A 17266-nucleotide genomic window follows, 5' to 3' on the forward strand; every position below is an offset into this window, starting at 1 on the left:
ACCAACCGGACATTATGGTGGTGGATAAAGAACAGAGGAAAGCCGTTGTGGTGGATATAGCAAGACCAAGTGACCACAACATCAGGAAAAAGGAGCAGGAGAAACTGGAGAAATGCCAGGGCCTCAGAGAGGAACTGGAGAAGGCCTGGAAGGTGAAGACCACAGTGGTGCCCTCGGGGCAGTCACCCCCAAACTGGAGCAGTGGCTCAAACAGATCCCAGGAACAACATCAGACATCTCAGTCCAGAAATGTGCAGTTCTAGGCACAGCCAAGATACTGGAGGAGAACCTGAAGCTCCCAGGCCTCTGGTAGAGGACCCGAGCTCAGAGGATGAAAGAGACCACCCACAGAGGGTGAGAAGGGAATATATATATATGGAATACATTAAAAGATGCAGACAAATAATTAAATTCATTTTTTAAATACAAAATACACATTTTATTGCCTAAAATGCAGCAACAGCATAAATCTACTGCTAATATGTGAAAATCTCAGGCCTTTCTGCTCGACTTAATACAGTGTAGAGCTAATCTGTTGATTTATTTTTTCAGATTTGCACATTGATAACTGGATATCAAAAGGTGCTTGATATAACTTTGTTTTTTTTACTGAATCTGAACCAGGTGAAACTAAAACTGCCACTAGAGGAGTTTTGGGTACAACAAAGGGTTTTTTTTCTATTAAATGCAAAATATGTATATATATTTCTTTTACAGGTTTGGCTTATGTTTCAATCAATTCATCACGATTAATCGTGATGAATCGGGGACGACTTGCAGCACAAGTTCTCCCTTCAGCTGACCTTCTAAATGTCTCCAGGAACTCGGCCTCCTGCTCCTCCTGAAAGCGGGATCCTGCGGGGCAGTCCGGATAGTCGTGGGGAAAGTGGGGAGCCGCTTTGTCCTGAGAGTGTTTCAGACTCATGTGCAGACCGGCGACTCGAACCCCTCTGTACACCTGGAGGGAAAGAAAAGAAAACACAGGAACTTTTAATAAATATAAGTGACAATAATCTAAAGACGACTTGAGACGATGTCTGGCAGAGTCCAAATGTTTCTGGGAAATCATGGAGATTAACCATCGTCTGTCTGATTATCTTCTATTTCTGTCTGATTTTTCTCATCCTGCTCTTCCTCTTTTCAGAGCCAAACTCTAATAATCAGAGGATTAACACCCTGATCACGCCGTCCCTTTAGGTTGGACTAACATCCATCGGATCAGTCTGACATATTTAAAATTCACCCACTCAGAAGCTCTTCCATCATACAGTGCGAGTAACAATATTTTACAGCAGCCTGTACATCATGACATGTTTAAATCCTGGGAAAGTTTTTGAACAAGTTTTCAGGTTTTATTCTTTCAGAATTTACATAATTAATACACCAAGTTCTGCTGGTGATTTCTTCTTGTTAAAGAGGAGTTTTTCCTCTCCACTGTCACTACATGTACCAGGGATTCCTTCACAGTGACTCTGTTTGGTTTGCTTCAACAGAAGATGTTTTAACCAAACCAGATCAGTTGTAAAAACCTCCAGCAGCTTATGAAGCATTATGGTCTGTCAGAAGACACTTTAGAAGAATTACGACTGTAAATATTAGCCGTGTTTATAGATTTCCAACAAAGCTGATATAAAGACAAACAGTCTAAAAGGCAACAGTTAAAATGTTGCTGATATATTGCCGTATTCTGCTCTGCTTGGCAGATCTGATGTTCTGCCAAAGAACACAAACAAAAGAAAACAAGCTGCAGCTGTTGCTGCTCTGCTATTGTCCCAGCAATGAGATTATCACATAAAACCCTGCTCATAAAAATAAAAAATCCAATATGACAGATTGTTTCCCCCAACAAAATCCAATAAAAATGTTAGGCCGTTTTATTTGCATTGGAAGAACGATTGGGTGTTTAAGAAGAATTTTGGCGCAGAGCTACCTACCAGAGGGACCCAGAAGGCCATCCCCCAGCCTTTAGGAAGCAGCAGGTCCCAGCCGGACCCCCAGGAGCCCAGCTCGTCACCCACCTGCTTACCAGGCTGGTGAACCAAGAGGACGGGGACCCGGCCCTGCTGGGGGCCAGGGCCCAGCCTGGAGCCCGGAACCAGCAGTTCACTCCTCATCCTGTTCATCTCCTTTAACCAGAACACAGAAAACTCTTCAGGGGAGAGAGAAGCAGCTGGCCAACAGAAATGACTCTAAAAGAAGTTGTTAGGTTTATTCCAGGCACATAGTTATGTTATAGCACAATTAAGTTACTACTTTACCTTTAGTTGTTATAAAAATGCTGAATACATCAAATATGATTTAAAATTAATTTGACATTGTGATTTAACACCTTGAAATTGGGCCTCCGTTTCTTTAAAAACTCCTGCTCTTTCAGAAACTCCATCTTCGGGAATTCATCAGAACATTTAATGTTCCAGCGTTTCACTGACAAGTAGCTCCTAAGATTTTGTATTTAATTTCCCTTTGGGATTGATAAAGTATTTTTGAATTAATGAGCTCAGCTGATTTGCAATTCCACCAGGTGTTTACTAATTGCTACTGGCTCGTCTGAAGGAGCTGAAAGGGATCTGAAAGGCAGCGCTAGAGCCACGCAGCTAAATGGTTGCCATGGGAGATTTAAAGTTTTCTCAAATATGCTTGAAAGAATCAAGGCAACACTCCAGGTATGTTTTTGATGAAGAAATAACATGATGCAAAGCTTAAAAGAAATAAATAAATTTTACATGACACTGCCCCTTTAAGGCAGGGCTGTGGTGATGTTTCTGATGGTACCTGCTCAGATATCTTGTTGTCAGTGACGTTTTCCCGGACAGACTGCTCCCACAGGAAGCTCTGGCAGCACTGCAGTGGGACTCCTTTCAACATCAACTGGTTCCTCTTCTCCTCGTCACCTACTGAAGAAAGAAACAGACACACACAGTATGGTCTTGTGAAGGCAGCACCACCAGGATCCTGGATGCAGTGCAACAGAACCCACAGAGTCGATCACGGTAAATAGAATGAGTCACATGTTCATGGCTGCACCAATAAATCTGCCCGATTTTCTAAATTTTGGACAATCAGCCAATACTATATACCGCCGTAAAGGTCTTACTGAAAAGTTACTTCTAAGTTAGTTTTGCCTTATTTCAAGTGCACTAAGATATTTGCACTAGAAACTAAAAAAATTACTTGGTAAGATTGTGTTTTTACACACATCCCTGTAGTCACAGTACATTTTGTATGTGGAAATGTTCCTACTTTTAACTTGTGCAAATGATTATTTCATAATTTCAAAAGTTGATGTAATCGTGTTAATTTTTTTTTCAAACACCTTCCCATTTTGCCGTCTTTCTGTAGGAAGTCAGTAAAATGGGAGGAAAGAGAAAGCTTCCCCTTCTCAGGAAACAGAAGCTGCTCACTAAAACCCAGAATGAAATCAATTTACAACAGCTGCAATTTTTCAATCTGAGGTATTCAAGTGCCAAAGAAAATTTGGGTTTCAGTATTTTTTCACCATCAGGCCTTAACAGGTTTTAACAGATGAACATTTTTTGAGAACTGGCTTTATAAATATAAAGGTAAAATAGGAATAACAAAGATTGTCTTATTTTGAAACTGCTGCAAGTTTCTTGCTGTTTGTGTGAATTACGCTGATGGGTTTAAAAGCCCACTTTATCTAGTCGAGGCCACTGAGTCGCCATCAATCCGGGAGGTTCTGTTTGGAGTACAGGGTTCTGCCAGGATTCGAACCTGGAACATCTGCATGGCCAGGCAGAGGCTTCCCAGAGCACAGAACCATATGTGTACTCACTGCAGCAACCTCCAGGCGGGAGCTCAGACACCCAGTGGGTAATTAGAACTGGTTTGTATCCTTTCTTTTGGTTGGTTTTGTTTCAGACAATAAACCCCAGCTCACAGCATGTGGCGAATTCAGAGCAAAAAGCTCGTCGTCTTTCCAGCAGGACAGTTTTTACCTTGGTCCTGGTTCACACAAGGCGCAGCTTTAACCTTCTGTCTGGGCAGAGTGAGTCGGGGGTCGTCCACGGTCAACCCCAGCACTGTTCCCGGGGGGAGCTCTCCAGATGAATAGATACCTGAATGAGTTCATTGGACACACACACACTGAGCAACCTGGTAAAAATCAGTCCCTCCAGGATGTTGCCATGCTTTTTTGTGATAGTTGTGGCCTAAAATTACTCATTTTGTGGCACCTTTTTCAAAAAGTTGCACATTATTAGCTTTACAAAAAAGTTGGAATTGCTACAAATTCTTCCCTTTCCTTCTCTTTTCCTCATCAAGTTATAATTCCCGCCTTACCTGAGAAAACAGTGCATCATTAAGATTTTAAATATGTGGAAGGAAACAGTGAGCACAACTTCTAAACAGAAATGAAAGAGAATTAGATTTATTCATGGAATTAACTAACTAGCAAGGGATGTAAAATAAAAAGGAACATTAGCATTCGTATTCACAACCTTACCGTAATATACTGGCATGGATCAAGTAGCCATCATTTAGCTAACATTACCTGCATGCAGCATTACTCAACTTACTTGGTTTGTAAGAAAATTGTAAAGTCTTTTGGCTCTGGCTAGTTGCTGAACCTTGACACAGCCTGTGTACACTCATGGTGCGTTTAAAGGCAGTTTGGAAAATTACATTACCATATCTTACAGTTGTAATGGCTGAAAAAGGTGTGAGGGACTTATCTTGCATCAGTTCCGTCCATCACAGTACAGATAGTATCAGGAAATTGTACAACACAGTTGGTTTTTGCAAAAAAAAAAAAAAAGAGATTTCTAATGTTCAAGAGACCCTGAGAAACAAGGAATTAAATTAAAAGAAGGATAAGGGAATTGGTCAGAAAATAATAAAATACAGAAAACATTAAGATCAGACTTCTGGAAAAGTTGCAATGACTGGTGAAAATTGGAAGTCTGCACAAAATGTGTTAATGAACATTGAATTTGCGTCAATAGTTGCCATCACAGTAAATAAGCAAAGCGAAGAAAGAAAAAAGAAAAAAAAAAAACAGAAAAAGACAAACCTTTCAGTACGTTAAAGACATCCGTTTGTTGCTGATGGAGCTTCATGTTGCTCCGGTCTTTGCAGTGCTCAGGCCACCAGAATGGAGAAGACTTCAGTTCCTTAAACAAAAAGATACAAACTGAGTCTTTCAGTGTGAAAACAGAAACTCCACTTCAGATGCTGCTTACATCACAGACTGTAGCTGCCTCCAAAGTCTCCGCCAGCACAGAATGAGACTGTGGTCCAATCAGACGATAGCGTACGATCTCCATCGTGAGATCGCTGAAACACATTTAGAGAAAAAAGAAAAACAGAACAAAACAATCATCGACAGACTTAATAATCCTAACTTTGATTTTGCTCAGAGTCTTGGAGCTGGACTGACTTTATAACTATTCCAGTTGAGCTGGACCTCCAGGTAACCGGGGAGGTGGGCAATCTGGTTCCATCTCCCAGAATCCTCTTTGCAGGAGGTTCACCGGCATCCTTACAGCACCGCTTTCTCTTGGCTCCAGCTTTCAGCTCATTGTCAGGGTTTGGTTCTGCCTGAGGGGCAGGATCAGCCTCTGCACGCGAGACCTCCGGTTCAACAGGGGGCGCCATGGCCTCGGAACATTGGCACACGCTTTGTAATTCTGGGAGCAGATCCTGGATACGAGACACATGAACCCAACTCGCCTTTATACAGACTCATTCCTGGTTATATGACAATCACACCTTGGAAATCAGACCTGTTTCAGAGCAGGATGAGCCCAGATCCACAGCTGCCGGGGGGTTAGTCCTGGTGTTTGGGGTCTCCAGAGGAAGGTAACAGGTCCCAGGGGGTCGGAAGGGTACTGGCCCGCCCGGTACACTGTGACGCTGCCCTGTCTGGCCCCCGACAGGAACATGGCTGCAGCAAACGTTGGACCTAGAAAGGAAAACACCAGAACAGGATTTCAACACAGAAATTTAGACTAAGGGTGTTTTCACGCCTGATAGTCCAGTAGACTCCGTTTGATTGGAGATCAAAGTTACAACATTTGTTACAGTTGGAGCTGGTGTGGTTCCCTTTCTCACTGCACTGTGATAAACAAAACACTCTTAAATAAAGCTGTTCCCCCTCTCGCCTGAGGTGGCACTGTACCAAGAGCCACTGAAGAAGTCAGACCACAACTTCCTTCTTAAAGGAATGTAAACAAAAAAGTAGTGGTGTCAGATTTGAGCAGTTGTAGGATTTCTCTTTTCTTGTTGATAAAGGACCATTTACCCAGAATGCTCTCTGCTGTAGTCCACTGAATGCTTTTGAAGTGGTTTCCGGTCCGGTTGGCATTCATATTACATTCAAACACCACCACAGTCCACTTCAGCCAAACAGAGACTCGACTGTTGAACACAGTTGAGTATTTCATCCTCATCACAGTTTGATTATGCATCTACAGCTCCACAAAACAATCTTCCTAGACAAATTAACTGACTTTGAACTAAACAGAGCTGGTGTGAATGCACCCCAAATAAGAATAGATCACTAGAAATCGCAAATCTAAAGATTGAGATTTGATCTTACCAGCCTCCTTGCACGTCAGCTGAGTCAGAGCAGCCAGCAGCTTGTCTTCCTCCCCCTTTAACTCAATGCAGCAGTAATAAGAAAGATCCTGAGGTGGCAAAACATGACAGGTTACAAGCTGAACCCACTCCAGAAACCGAAAACCATGTTGTTCTTCGTGGCTACCTGTAGGAGGCAGTGGCTGCTCATCGCTCTGTAGCATGGCCGGTAGCATTTGTATGTGGGTCTGACCCCCAGACAGTATCCCCACTTTTTCACCATGTGGAAACGCTTGGCATGCCAGATATGCGTCTCCAGCCAAATGTTCTTCCTCTGGCGCCGGTTGAACTCCAGCAGCAGGTTCCCATGGCGACGGCGAGCTTTGCGGCTCTTGCTCTTCACCAGTTCTTTTTTCTTCTTCAAGCCAGCCTGGAGGCTCTTCTCCCTCTGAAGGGGAACATCAAATAGGAAGTCAGAGACGGGCGTTTGAACGCTCTTCACCTCCTAAAAGTACTACGGGTCTCGAGGTTACCATCCTGTTGGCCATGTTTCTCAGCCTGCGAGGGAGCCGCTTGGTGTTGTGGCTCATGGCCCTCCGCCTCATGTGCTTGGGCAGAGCCCGAAACACATGGCTGCTGCACGTCAATTCGGTAGCCGCTTTCAGCATGGCGCTCACCTCTGCTGCTCTGGCCCTAGCAAAAGCTCCAGCTAGGCAAGGAGAAAGTGGAGAAAATTGACTTCTTCACCTCCCAAGTTAAAGTACTTCTGCAAGCAGCAGTGTGATTCTTTTCTGTTGCCTGAAGCATTTAAACCCGTTGAAACAGCTCAGTAAAACAAAAAAGGGCAAGAAAGAGTTTTCATTGATTTGTAGTAAACATGTTTACCGGTGATGTGGTTGGGCATCTCTGTGTCATAACCACCGTCACCGTTGTGATGTCCACGAACCCATCCGTGCCTGACAGGTGGGGTCTGCTGCTTCTTCCAAGAAGGATGTGCATCTGATTGACCACCTAATCGGGGAAAAAAATATAACTAGTAACTTCTTCATCAGGCCCAAAACCTAATGAAGGTTGGTTCTGTTGTGGGGAACCAAATCTGGCTTGAGCCCAGGGCCTCACATTCTTGTTAGTTCGGCCCTGGTAACACTAGTACCACTGGAAATTGATAACGTCGTCCGACTCCCGGCATGCATAAATCGATAACTCGGACTTAAATTGACTCCCAAAGCTTAAACTGGCCTCTGAGAAATGAAGAGGTGTATAAAGTCATGAAAATGAGCAGCGAGTACCGGTGACACGAACGTCATCTCCTTCTCCGCCGTTCTCTGCTCTACTCTCCACATCAGAAGATGTATACTGCACACTGGCAGGCTGGTTCCTCATCTTCTTCTCACGCATTTTGGCTTTAGCTGCGGACATTTTCTATGGGAAACCAAAAGGCACAGCTCAACACCCTAACATGACAGCATTAGCTGACTAGCTCCATTACTTAAGACAAAGTTAGCATTTCTGTTAAAACTGGATTTTTTTCCTCCTCAATGAATACACAAGTTACGTATAATTATAATACCGTCACTTTAGTCCTTGTAAATGTCACTCAATTCTTGTGAGAGCTCTCCTCCTGCTGTTAGCTACCATGTGAGTTTCCCTCATGCTAGTTTGCTTCTTGTTTGCTTCCGCGTGTTTAGGGGAGGAGTCCTGGGATATGTAGTGAATTAGCGCAACAAAATAATACAGTCACACTTTTCGTACATTCACTATATAATAGCAGAAAAGTTCTGCTTAAATTGAGTAATTTAAATCAAATTTAAATTATCAATGCATGTAAACGCATTTGTGTAGACAACCACCAAACTTTATACTTTGTCACTTTATAATGCGCAGATACTGTGTTGTTTACGGTAAAGAAAGTGTGACGCTCTGGTCAGTTGCTCGCCTCTTTTAAGCTGCACGTTTCACTCTTCGGTCTTTGAAAACTTTGGGAAAATGGCTGCACTGATCAGGAGGATCATCACTACAGCTAAAGCCCCGGCTGCGATCGGCCCATACAGGTGAGAGGAGTCTGTAAACTTAACAGCTTCTACACAGAGCAATATGAGCAATACAGTAAACTAACTATTGCACTGCAATAGTACAGTGAGTTGCAGTATGAATGTAAATAGAAATGTTATTTCCCCTGTTCTTTTAAGGGGGCAGAAATACCAAAGCAGCTTTTTAGAGTAAAGTGCACATTTTTAGACTTTGCACTCATTAGCTAAAGAGCTGTTCAAAAGTTGAACTATTAACAAGTTCTGCTACCAGGTTTGTGCTTAAAATGTTTCCACTATCTATTTCTGCCTGATGAAGCTTAAAATGAATGATCTGAAACCGTGTTGCATGTTTTAAAAAAGTTATCTTTTTTTTTCTTTCTTTTTTTTTTCAAAAGCTGAAGGTTAGCTATAACATCTATGATCATGTCCAGTGCTTTGCAGAAGCATCAATACGCCTTCAGAAAGAAATGGGCTTCACCGGCTTGTATCTGAATACAAATACACACCAGATTTTAACAGTACAATTCTTTTGATTTCACAGCTGCATTCTGAAACAGGATACACTGAAATTAAACAACATAAAAAATAATTATTAAAGCTAAATTGTTGCTCATGTAGTTTTTTTTTTTTGTTTGTTTGTTTGTTTTTTTTACCCCAAGAAACTGATTCGGGAGAAAGATTACAGCAGGACAGACTTACCCACATCCTTTAAAGCATTCCAGGTGACTCTTATTTGTCATCTGTGTGTGTTCCAGCCAAGCAGTGGTGGTTGATCGGACCATGTTCGTATCGGGGCAGCTGGGGATGGATCCTGCCAGTGGACAGCTGGTGGCCGGTGGAGTTCAGGCCCAGACCAGACAGGTGCCTGCCACTTCTCATTCATCCATTCAATACATTGAATCATCCATAAAACTATTAAGAGTTGAATCAATATGTGAAGTGCTGGGTGCTCTGTGCTGGACTTTGTGCTGTGAATTTTGTTTCAGGCTCTTGTGAACATGGGCGAAATTCTTAAAGCTGCTGGCTGCGGCTATGAGAACGGTAAGAGAAACTTTATTAGAGTAGTTAAATTTGTTTTATCTTCGTTTGAGACCAGATTATAAATTTCACTTCTATTTCTTTTGTCTTTTTGTTTTTTTTTTGTTTTTTTTTTGCAGTTGTCAAAACCACCGTACTGTTAGCCGACATGAACGACTTTGTAAATGTTAATGATGTTTACAAGCAGTGTAAGTATATTATCTTTAACAAACAGTAGAGTCTAGGCTTGCTCCTACTAAAGATTAGACCTGTAAAACTAAGCATAGCTCTCGATTCCAGTATATAAAAAATTACCACTAGGTGTCAGTATATCCCAAAAAATGCATCGCTCAGGCGGATTTATTGTTTTCTAGCTTAGTTTTTATCCTTTGGTTTAATCAAATCCTTGAAAACAAGAGAATAAATTTGCCAAAAAGTACTCTAAATTAGCAAAGTATGTTCCTAAGCAGGTAATGTGTGTGAGAGCACTACTGTAAAGCAGTGTAGCCTTAAGAGAAGACGAGCACAGAGGCTGTTGAAGTGTACCGAGCCACTTAGCTGAGTGAAATCTGAGCTGCTCCTGTAGGTGGATTAAACTTCATCTAAATACCGGCCAACGTTTTACCTGGCTCTGCCTAAAGATGACAGTAAAGTCTCCCCTTCAGATCTCATTGTCATGTAAAGAGGAAAATCACACATTGCAAAAGTATTTGTACCACTTGAACATTTCCACACATTGACACATTACAACCACAAACTTCTTTGTCTTTTATTGGTATTGTTTGCTTTCGAATTCACAGAAATCAGGTGAAAGAAAATATCTGGTTATATAAAAAGGCAAAAATGAAGTTTTTTTTTATCTGCCTGCAACAAGGAAAATTGACATTGAACATCACACTGAACACGACACAGTAACAACATCATCATGCTGTGGAGATGCTGATTGGGGTTCAAAGAGTTTCACCTTTCAGCAGAATGACAATGCAGCCAGAGCTACGATGGAATGGCTTAGATCAAAGCATAAGTATGTTCTAGTCAAAGTCCATACCTAAATCCACTGAAGAGAATGTAACAAGACTTGAAATCTTACATAGAAGTTCTACAGAAGATTGATTCTGTGCTATTTTGTAATATTTATTCGTAGAGTTGTGGAATACAACTCTACTTTCCTTCCACCTCACATCTAATTATTGATGGTCTGTAATATAAAATGTTAATAAAATACATTGATGTTTGTGGCTGTTTTGTGTCAAAATGTTAAGTTCAAGTGGTTTAAATACTTTTGAAAGGCACAGTATCAGCATAAAAATCAAAGTACTGGTTCTTGGGGAAAATCCTTCAAAATACAAATCCTTGTGTAAATACTGAAAAGCATTTTTAAGAAAAGAATAAGTATAAGCATATTTGGCTCCCTCTTTAAATAAATCTTCCTGCTCTTTGTGTGTTTGATTTAAAAGACCGACAATACACTGTGGTGTGCTTAAGACACACTTTTTTTTTAATTGGTCTGCGATAGAAAATTAGTCATATTTTTATGAAAACCAGATAGAAATCACAGTTGCTAGGGTTTTATGGTGTTTTGTTTTGTTTTTTTTCTTTGGTGACACAAGCATAAAACTTTCATCAAAGTAAACAATCGAACCTATTATGACTACGTCTATGTGAGCCCTAACTGAGTTTCCCTCTGTAGTTTTCAGTACCAACTTCCCAGCCCGAGCCGCCTATCAGGTAGCTGCACTTCCCAGAGTGAGTACTCACCACAGACTATCGCTGATTTGTGCTAATTTCAAACTAAGATCTGTCTGAAAGCCAATTGCGCTGCGTGTCTGCAGGGTGGACTGGTGGAGATTGAAGCAGTTGCTGTTTTGGGCCCTCTGAATGATACTTCTTAAAAAACGCATCAATGAAACAATAAAAACAACACAGTAGCAGTTTGTGATGTTTTGGAACCCAGGAAAGAGCTGATCAAATAAACCCTTTGTTCAGAACCTTCAACATTTATTGGTTCCTCCTGGTAATGATGTATAAAAGGCCTTGAAATGAATGAATATTTTATTTCATTTAACATCAGTAGAAACTTGCCACTAATGACATCTGGAGACATCACATTGTCTCCAGACACTGTAACTTAACATCCTCCTCAATGTTCCTGGTGGCATCATAAACTGAGGCCCTTTCATGGTCTTGTTTGTTTGTCCCAGTGTTAATCTATTGTATGTTTGTAGGTATGGAGGCAGGTAGCTAGGTAACTGGGTATCTTGCTATCTAGCTATCTTTTGTTATCTTCCCCGTTTTGAAGAGAGGCAAAGAGAATTAGGTCTCTGAGTCACTTAATACCATGTTCAACTTAAAACAGTAAGGTGGGACTTAAAAAAATTCACTTACATTTATTCCTAAGGATTTATTTTAATTTTTATTTTTTTGGTGGGGATAAGGGAGAATTTTTGTGTTAATACAATTAAAACAATGGACTTCCATACTAAAAGTTAGGTTATCCTTAAATTGTGACTAATATTTCAGCCGTTTTACACCAGAGGTTCCAGTGGATGTACAGGGTGTTGTGTGTTAGTCTAGTAAAAGGCCAGTAAGTGATTTGTTTCTGTTTTCATGATGTCACTGCCTTACAGTCTAGCATCACCCAAGCTTGAAGCACTTTCACCTCATTAACATTGATGAGACGTCGTGTTTAGAGACAACACTGGATCTTCAGTTCCTATGGATCATCTTTCACTTACAATAGTTGTTAAGCATCTAACCTTGTCTGTGTGGCTTGAATTTCACCACCGCCCTCTGTTGTCATCAGTTTTACCCATGACATAATTTATATCTTCATTCATTATTGATGTTCACATATAAGTCAGAAATAAACGCTCCTTGACTCTTCCATGTCAGGAACTGTTTTTAAAATATATTTACAATTACTTGTGATTGTGTTTGTGTACGTTGTGTTCTTATTCTCCACCAGCAGATGTGTGTCAATGGCCTCAGCTGACAATCCAGGTGTGTGGCTCATAATAAGACAGCAGGACCACAAAAAGTTTATTTTCTTCTTATTATTAGATTTAAACATATCCTGTCCAGCAGTGTGGCATTCGGAGTTGTTGTCTGAGGGCCAAGGAGACGTCCAACAACTTTAATTTCACAAGCAGAGCATTATGTCTTTCGCTAAATGTAATGGATACAGAGATGGAAGAGAAAATGGGAAAAGAAAAGAGGAAAATGTTTAAAGGAAAAATAGAAAGAGGAATGGATTGCATACAACACCATAGAAATCTACTTCTACTCCTGCAGAAGGAGAGCAAAAAAGAGAACCAAGAAACCATAGCAACAAACAATATATGAATATATAAAAACATCACCAAAAAAGTTTATTTTCCTGTGTTTACACTACTACATGCTACCTTTGTCTGTGGATCTTGGACATCTTCATAATTGATTAATCAAAATCTGAGTCAAATATAAAAGTGATAAGGCACCAAATATGATTCCATTACTTTATCAAATTTTAAAAGTTTTGTCTTTCTGGTTGTTTAGTCTACACGGAGTATTAGTTGTCTATAAATTTTAAAGCAACACGTTTTAAGAACAAAGTTCTAGCTATTGTGTTAAACTTCCCAAGAACAAAGAAATCACATGAAGTCTGTCCCACACCAGCACAGCCACTTCATATTTCACCAAAGAAGATCTGCCCAGAGAACGCGTCAGGAACAAGCTGCAAACTGAGGCTGTGAGAACAGATTGACGTCATCTTGTTCTTACAGCAGTGGGAGAGAGAACAGATTTCTTTGTTCTTGCAAAGTATGTATTGGATGTAGGTCAGAACTTCCATTTTGGTCACATCTAAAGGTGAACAACTTCTTCCTTCTTCAGAGTTACCTGAGGCTTCCCACTGTCTCTCTGGTTAATGCTCTCCATGCTTGCTGTGTCAGTTCAGGTAGATGGACACGACTTGGTAGGTTTGGAGCTGTGCAATGTTCTTTCTGTTTTTGAATGTTGGGTAAATGGCACGCTACAAGAAAGCTTCAGATATTGTTTTATAACGTGTCTGCTTTGACCTACATGATGCTGTTTGTTTACCCATGTTCTCTAACAAACCCCTCTGGCCTTCACAAAGAGCTGCATTCATAATGAGGCTGAACTACATTTTCCTAACTACAACTACTTTTACTTTTTTTTTTTTTTACCACTTATAACAATGGAGTATTAAACTAATACTAATAACATAAAAAAATTACGAGAATAAAGTCAAAATAATATGAGAAACAAGTCATAATATTTCAAGAATAAAGTTGCATTATTGTGAGAATAAAGTCATAATATTTCAACTTCTATTCTGGTAATAATCTGACTGTATTTTGGTAATAATTTGACTTTATTCTCAAAATATTCTGACTTTATTCTCATACTATTTCAGCTTTAATCTGATAATATTCTGACTTTATTTTCATATTATTTCCACTTTATTTTGGAAATACAACTGTAATACTATGACTTTATTGCATTAGTGCTTCTTTATTCTCATGTGTTTTTCTTTTAATATTGTGACTTTATTCTGCTAATATAACTTTATTTTCGCAATTTTTTTTGTTTCATTGTTTCTTAGTAAGGCCCTAATACTCTGTTGTATTTCACTTTTACATTTACTTTTGCTTTACTATTTCTTTTGCTATTTTTTTACTATTTTGCCGCTACCTTTTACTAAAATAAATTTTAATACACTGTAAAAATGTCTCTAATTTACAGTGAAAGAAATACCACAGCTGCCAGTATTTTACTGTAAATAAGAGATTTTCTTACAGTGTAGTATTCAGTGACTTCTGAAGGTTGCAACTGAATATGCCACACAATTTTTTTGCTTTGTTTCGCTTTTTCAAGTCTTGGAAACTATGTAGCGTTTTCCTTCTGCTTCACTATCCTGGCCTTCTAGGTATTTATCTGCTACACAGAATCACCATGAATATACATTTTAATATTACAAATTTTTAAAAAGTTCTGCAACGCACTGTAACACTGCATCTGCTTCTCATGGTAGTGCAGAGTTACACCTGTGGTATCTGCTGTTGAAAACATAGATTAAACTCCAGCAATAAAAAGCACGCTCTTTAGTAAGAGAAACTTTATTCTGTACACTAACCGGTTAACAGAATCCTAGACAAAAAAAAAAAAAAAAAAAACAGAAGCAGCCGTTTCCAAGGAAAAAAATTAAACAACCAAACAGCAACAGCTAACAGCCACACTGGAGCTGAACAAGGCGGCTTGAGAATAAAACATGTCAGCAGTCAGTCATCTTCATCCTCAACCTGCAGATGAAGAAAGTTCTCTGCTACAATGTTTCCATCTGAGCTGTGCACAGTGTTATTTAAAACATGCCGTTACTATTAATACAACTTGCTACGTGTAAACATGCTTCATGATTTATTTACGCCAAAATCTCAAAGTTTGGCGTGGAAAAACAGAATCTCCAAGGATTTGTTTTGTTAGTGTTGAGGCAAAGCATGGGCCGGTTAGTGGAACCAACATTATACCGACCAAGATCTTCTCTAGCATAGCATTGCCCCTCTCTTGTCTTTTTTCCTGCTCACTGCAGGTCAGCTGGCTCCAAGAATTTCCAGACACTCTTGCCTTTTCTTGTAAGAGACACAAATTAGAATGCTTAGAAGTTCTGATCCTAAAAGACTTAAAGGAACTCCATCCATCAATCCTATCAAGATGTTTTGATAGGATTGAGCGGTAGGTGTGTTAATCAGCCAAACCAGAAAAATTAACCAGATAACATCAGATTGCGTTAATCTACAAAGAGCAAAAGATAGCACATAATGTGAAAATTGTTAATGTAGCCGCAGGAATAACCTTTTAGTATTTCTGTTAAAAATCCAAGCAATTAGATCACATACATTTTTGCTTAGCATCTTGTGCTAGTAGCATGACACCAGTTACTTTTCCATTAACCTTAAAATTGGGCAATAAATTAATTTGCTTAATGGGAAAACCAATTTTGAAAAAAAAACTCGATAAGTTTTTCCTCTAGAATGAGGCGCTTTATCAAAAGTAGTGTATTTTGCAAAACTGCAAAGGAAGTACTTTTTGTTGCATCACACGAATGAGCAACAACCAGATGTTGCTACTGGCAGAAAAGACAAAAAAGACGACAGGAAGTGGTCGGATGATGGTGGCGCGGCATGATTTTTTATTAACATTACTGCGTAAACAACCTTATTGACATTTGATTTTAATTGTGTTTCTTATTTAATGGAACCACTGCGATTGCAAAATAGTGTTGTTGATTTTTTTTTTTTTTTTACATATCTACAAACATTTGCGCACATTTCTAATGAAAATGCAGCTGCTGTCAAAGCACCAACCCATACCTAGTTGCAGACCCTGCTTGGTGAGACAGTTCTGTTCCTCCGCCTCTTTGAGCTTTGTGCATTTGTTTTTTATTCACAGTGAAATTTGGCTTGTTTCCCTCAGAAAGCTGTAACAAAGGATGTGCTGCCAGCATCCTTCGTGCTTTTTAAATACTTCCAGCCCACAGTTGCCTTCCTCATTACCAAGAAATCCTGTGTATTGCACCCTGACACACCTCGCCACCTAAGTGTTTTTGTTGCATATTTTAGTGTCTGAGAAAATGTGTGGCTCCAGGCACTTTGTGGTCCCAGTAGAAAAACTCATCCTCTTCCCTGCGGCAAATGTTTAAATACAAACATGGAGGAAATCCTTATTTATCCTGAATGAAAACTTATTAAGGCAGATTCAATAGTCATAAATGTATTGTGCAGTTAGGTGTTGATGAGACAAAAATAGAAGTTAGACTTTTTTTGGTTTTTCTTCACTGTTTTTTCCTCCTCTGGTCTTCATGTGTCTCTTTGTGGCTTCGTTACTCGGTGAATCTCTATCTGTGGAATAAACAGAACCGAAGTAAAATAGTACAGCATAAAGAGTTAATTTACACCAGAGGTTCCCAAACTGTGGGGCGCGCTCCCTTGGGGGAGCGCCGTGCTATTGCAGGGGGGGCGCCGTGCCATTGCATTGGGGCGCGGGAAGCCGTCTGGGTGAAAAAAAAAAAAAACATGAACGCTGTATGCGCTGGGTTTTTTCCTTAGAATGGCCAACTCTGGTATTCCTCTGTCAATTTGATACAGTAGGCGCTTCCACACTTCCCATATCTGTGTCCTCTGTCACTTTTATCAGCAGTTAAAACTGTTTAATCCGTTGTTAACATGTCGTAACCTGTTTTTCCGAGCTGCCTTTAAACGCAATACAAGCGCTACGACGCTCGCGCTGGGTTTAGACCTGTGCAGCAGTGAAGGAGACCTGCTGCTGCTGTACAGAGCTACACAGGTGTGTTAGGATCATGGCAGCAAACCAGCAAAACGCAAAGAACTTTTCACAGTTTTTTCCCCCAAAACTAACCGACTGTTGAGTAAAGCTGTTGGATGCAGGTAAAGTTAGCTAAAAGATGCTAATATCAATACAGCTCCTTAAGTTTGTTAACAAATAGCTTGTAGGCTACTGGTGTTGTTGTCTATGTTCAGCTACGATTCATTTTGCCCCCCAAAAAGTTGGCCATATGTTTTCTAGTTGTTGCTGGAAAACAGGGAGTCTCCAAGAATCCACCTCCCACCCCCTTTGCTCACACACATCGTTCAGCCAGACAGCTACTGGTAAGCCATAGGGGGGGGTGG

General features: G+C 40.2%; 3 protein-coding genes across 4 annotated transcripts in view; 1 reads left to right on the plus strand and 2 right to left on the minus strand.

Moving 5' to 3' along the window:
• pop1 (POP1 homolog, ribonuclease P/MRP subunit) overlaps positions 1–8225 on the minus strand; it is a 15701-nt gene extending 7476 nt beyond the window's left edge. Inside the window, exons 1-14 of one of the 2 annotated variants that reach the window (XM_015019648.1) lie at positions 8105–8225; positions 7824–7956; positions 7420–7545; positions 7068–7243; positions 6722–6982; positions 6557–6644; positions 5742–5920; positions 5396–5658; positions 5199–5292; positions 5030–5129; positions 3957–4076; positions 2773–2891; positions 1935–2126; positions 804–958 (exon numbers count right to left, since the gene is read on the minus strand). In XM_015019648.1, the coding sequence (XP_014875134.1) occupies positions 804–958; positions 1935–2126; positions 2773–2891; positions 3957–4076; positions 5030–5129; positions 5199–5292; positions 5396–5658; positions 5742–5920; positions 6557–6644; positions 6722–6982; positions 7068–7243; positions 7420–7545; positions 7824–7953 (2003 nt within the window). In that variant the 5' untranslated portion in view covers positions 7954–7956; positions 8105–8225. Of the gene's footprint in view, positions 1–803; positions 959–1934; positions 2127–2772; positions 2895–3956; positions 4077–5029; positions 5130–5198; positions 5293–5395; positions 5659–5741; positions 5921–6556; positions 6645–6721; positions 6983–7067; positions 7244–7419; positions 7546–7823; positions 7957–8104 lie in introns of both variants that reach the window. The other variant, XM_015019647.1, reaches the window with a different exon arrangement.
• A 226-nt stretch (positions 8226–8451) lies between these two features.
• Positions 8452–12489, plus strand: LOC106937907 (ribonuclease UK114). Its single transcript, XM_015019650.1, has 6 exons — positions 8452–8585; positions 9320–9425; positions 9551–9605; positions 9722–9790; positions 11272–11327; positions 11414–12489. Exons 1-6 carry the CDS (start codon positions 8521–8523, stop codon positions 11471–11473), a joined length of 411 nt encoding a protein of 136 aa, XP_014875136.1. The 5' UTR covers positions 8452–8520; the 3' UTR covers positions 11474–12489.
• A 2193-nt stretch (positions 12490–14682) lies between these two features.
• Positions 14683–17266, minus strand: part of LOC106937906 (calphotin) — a 14009-nt gene continuing 11425 nt past the window's right edge. Inside the window, exon 4 of the mRNA XM_015019649.1 lies at positions 14683–16477. The gene's annotated coding sequence lies outside the window, so the exon portion shown is untranslated. The remainder of the gene's footprint in view (positions 16478–17266) is intronic.

The sequence above is a fragment of the Poecilia latipinna genome, unplaced genomic scaffold (assembly GCF_001443285.1).
Source record: "Poecilia latipinna isolate Pla-1442-1.1 unplaced genomic scaffold, P_latipinna-1.0 Scaffold2464, whole genome shotgun sequence".
Lineage (NCBI taxonomy): Eukaryota > Metazoa > Chordata > Actinopteri > Cyprinodontiformes > Poeciliidae > Poecilia > Poecilia latipinna.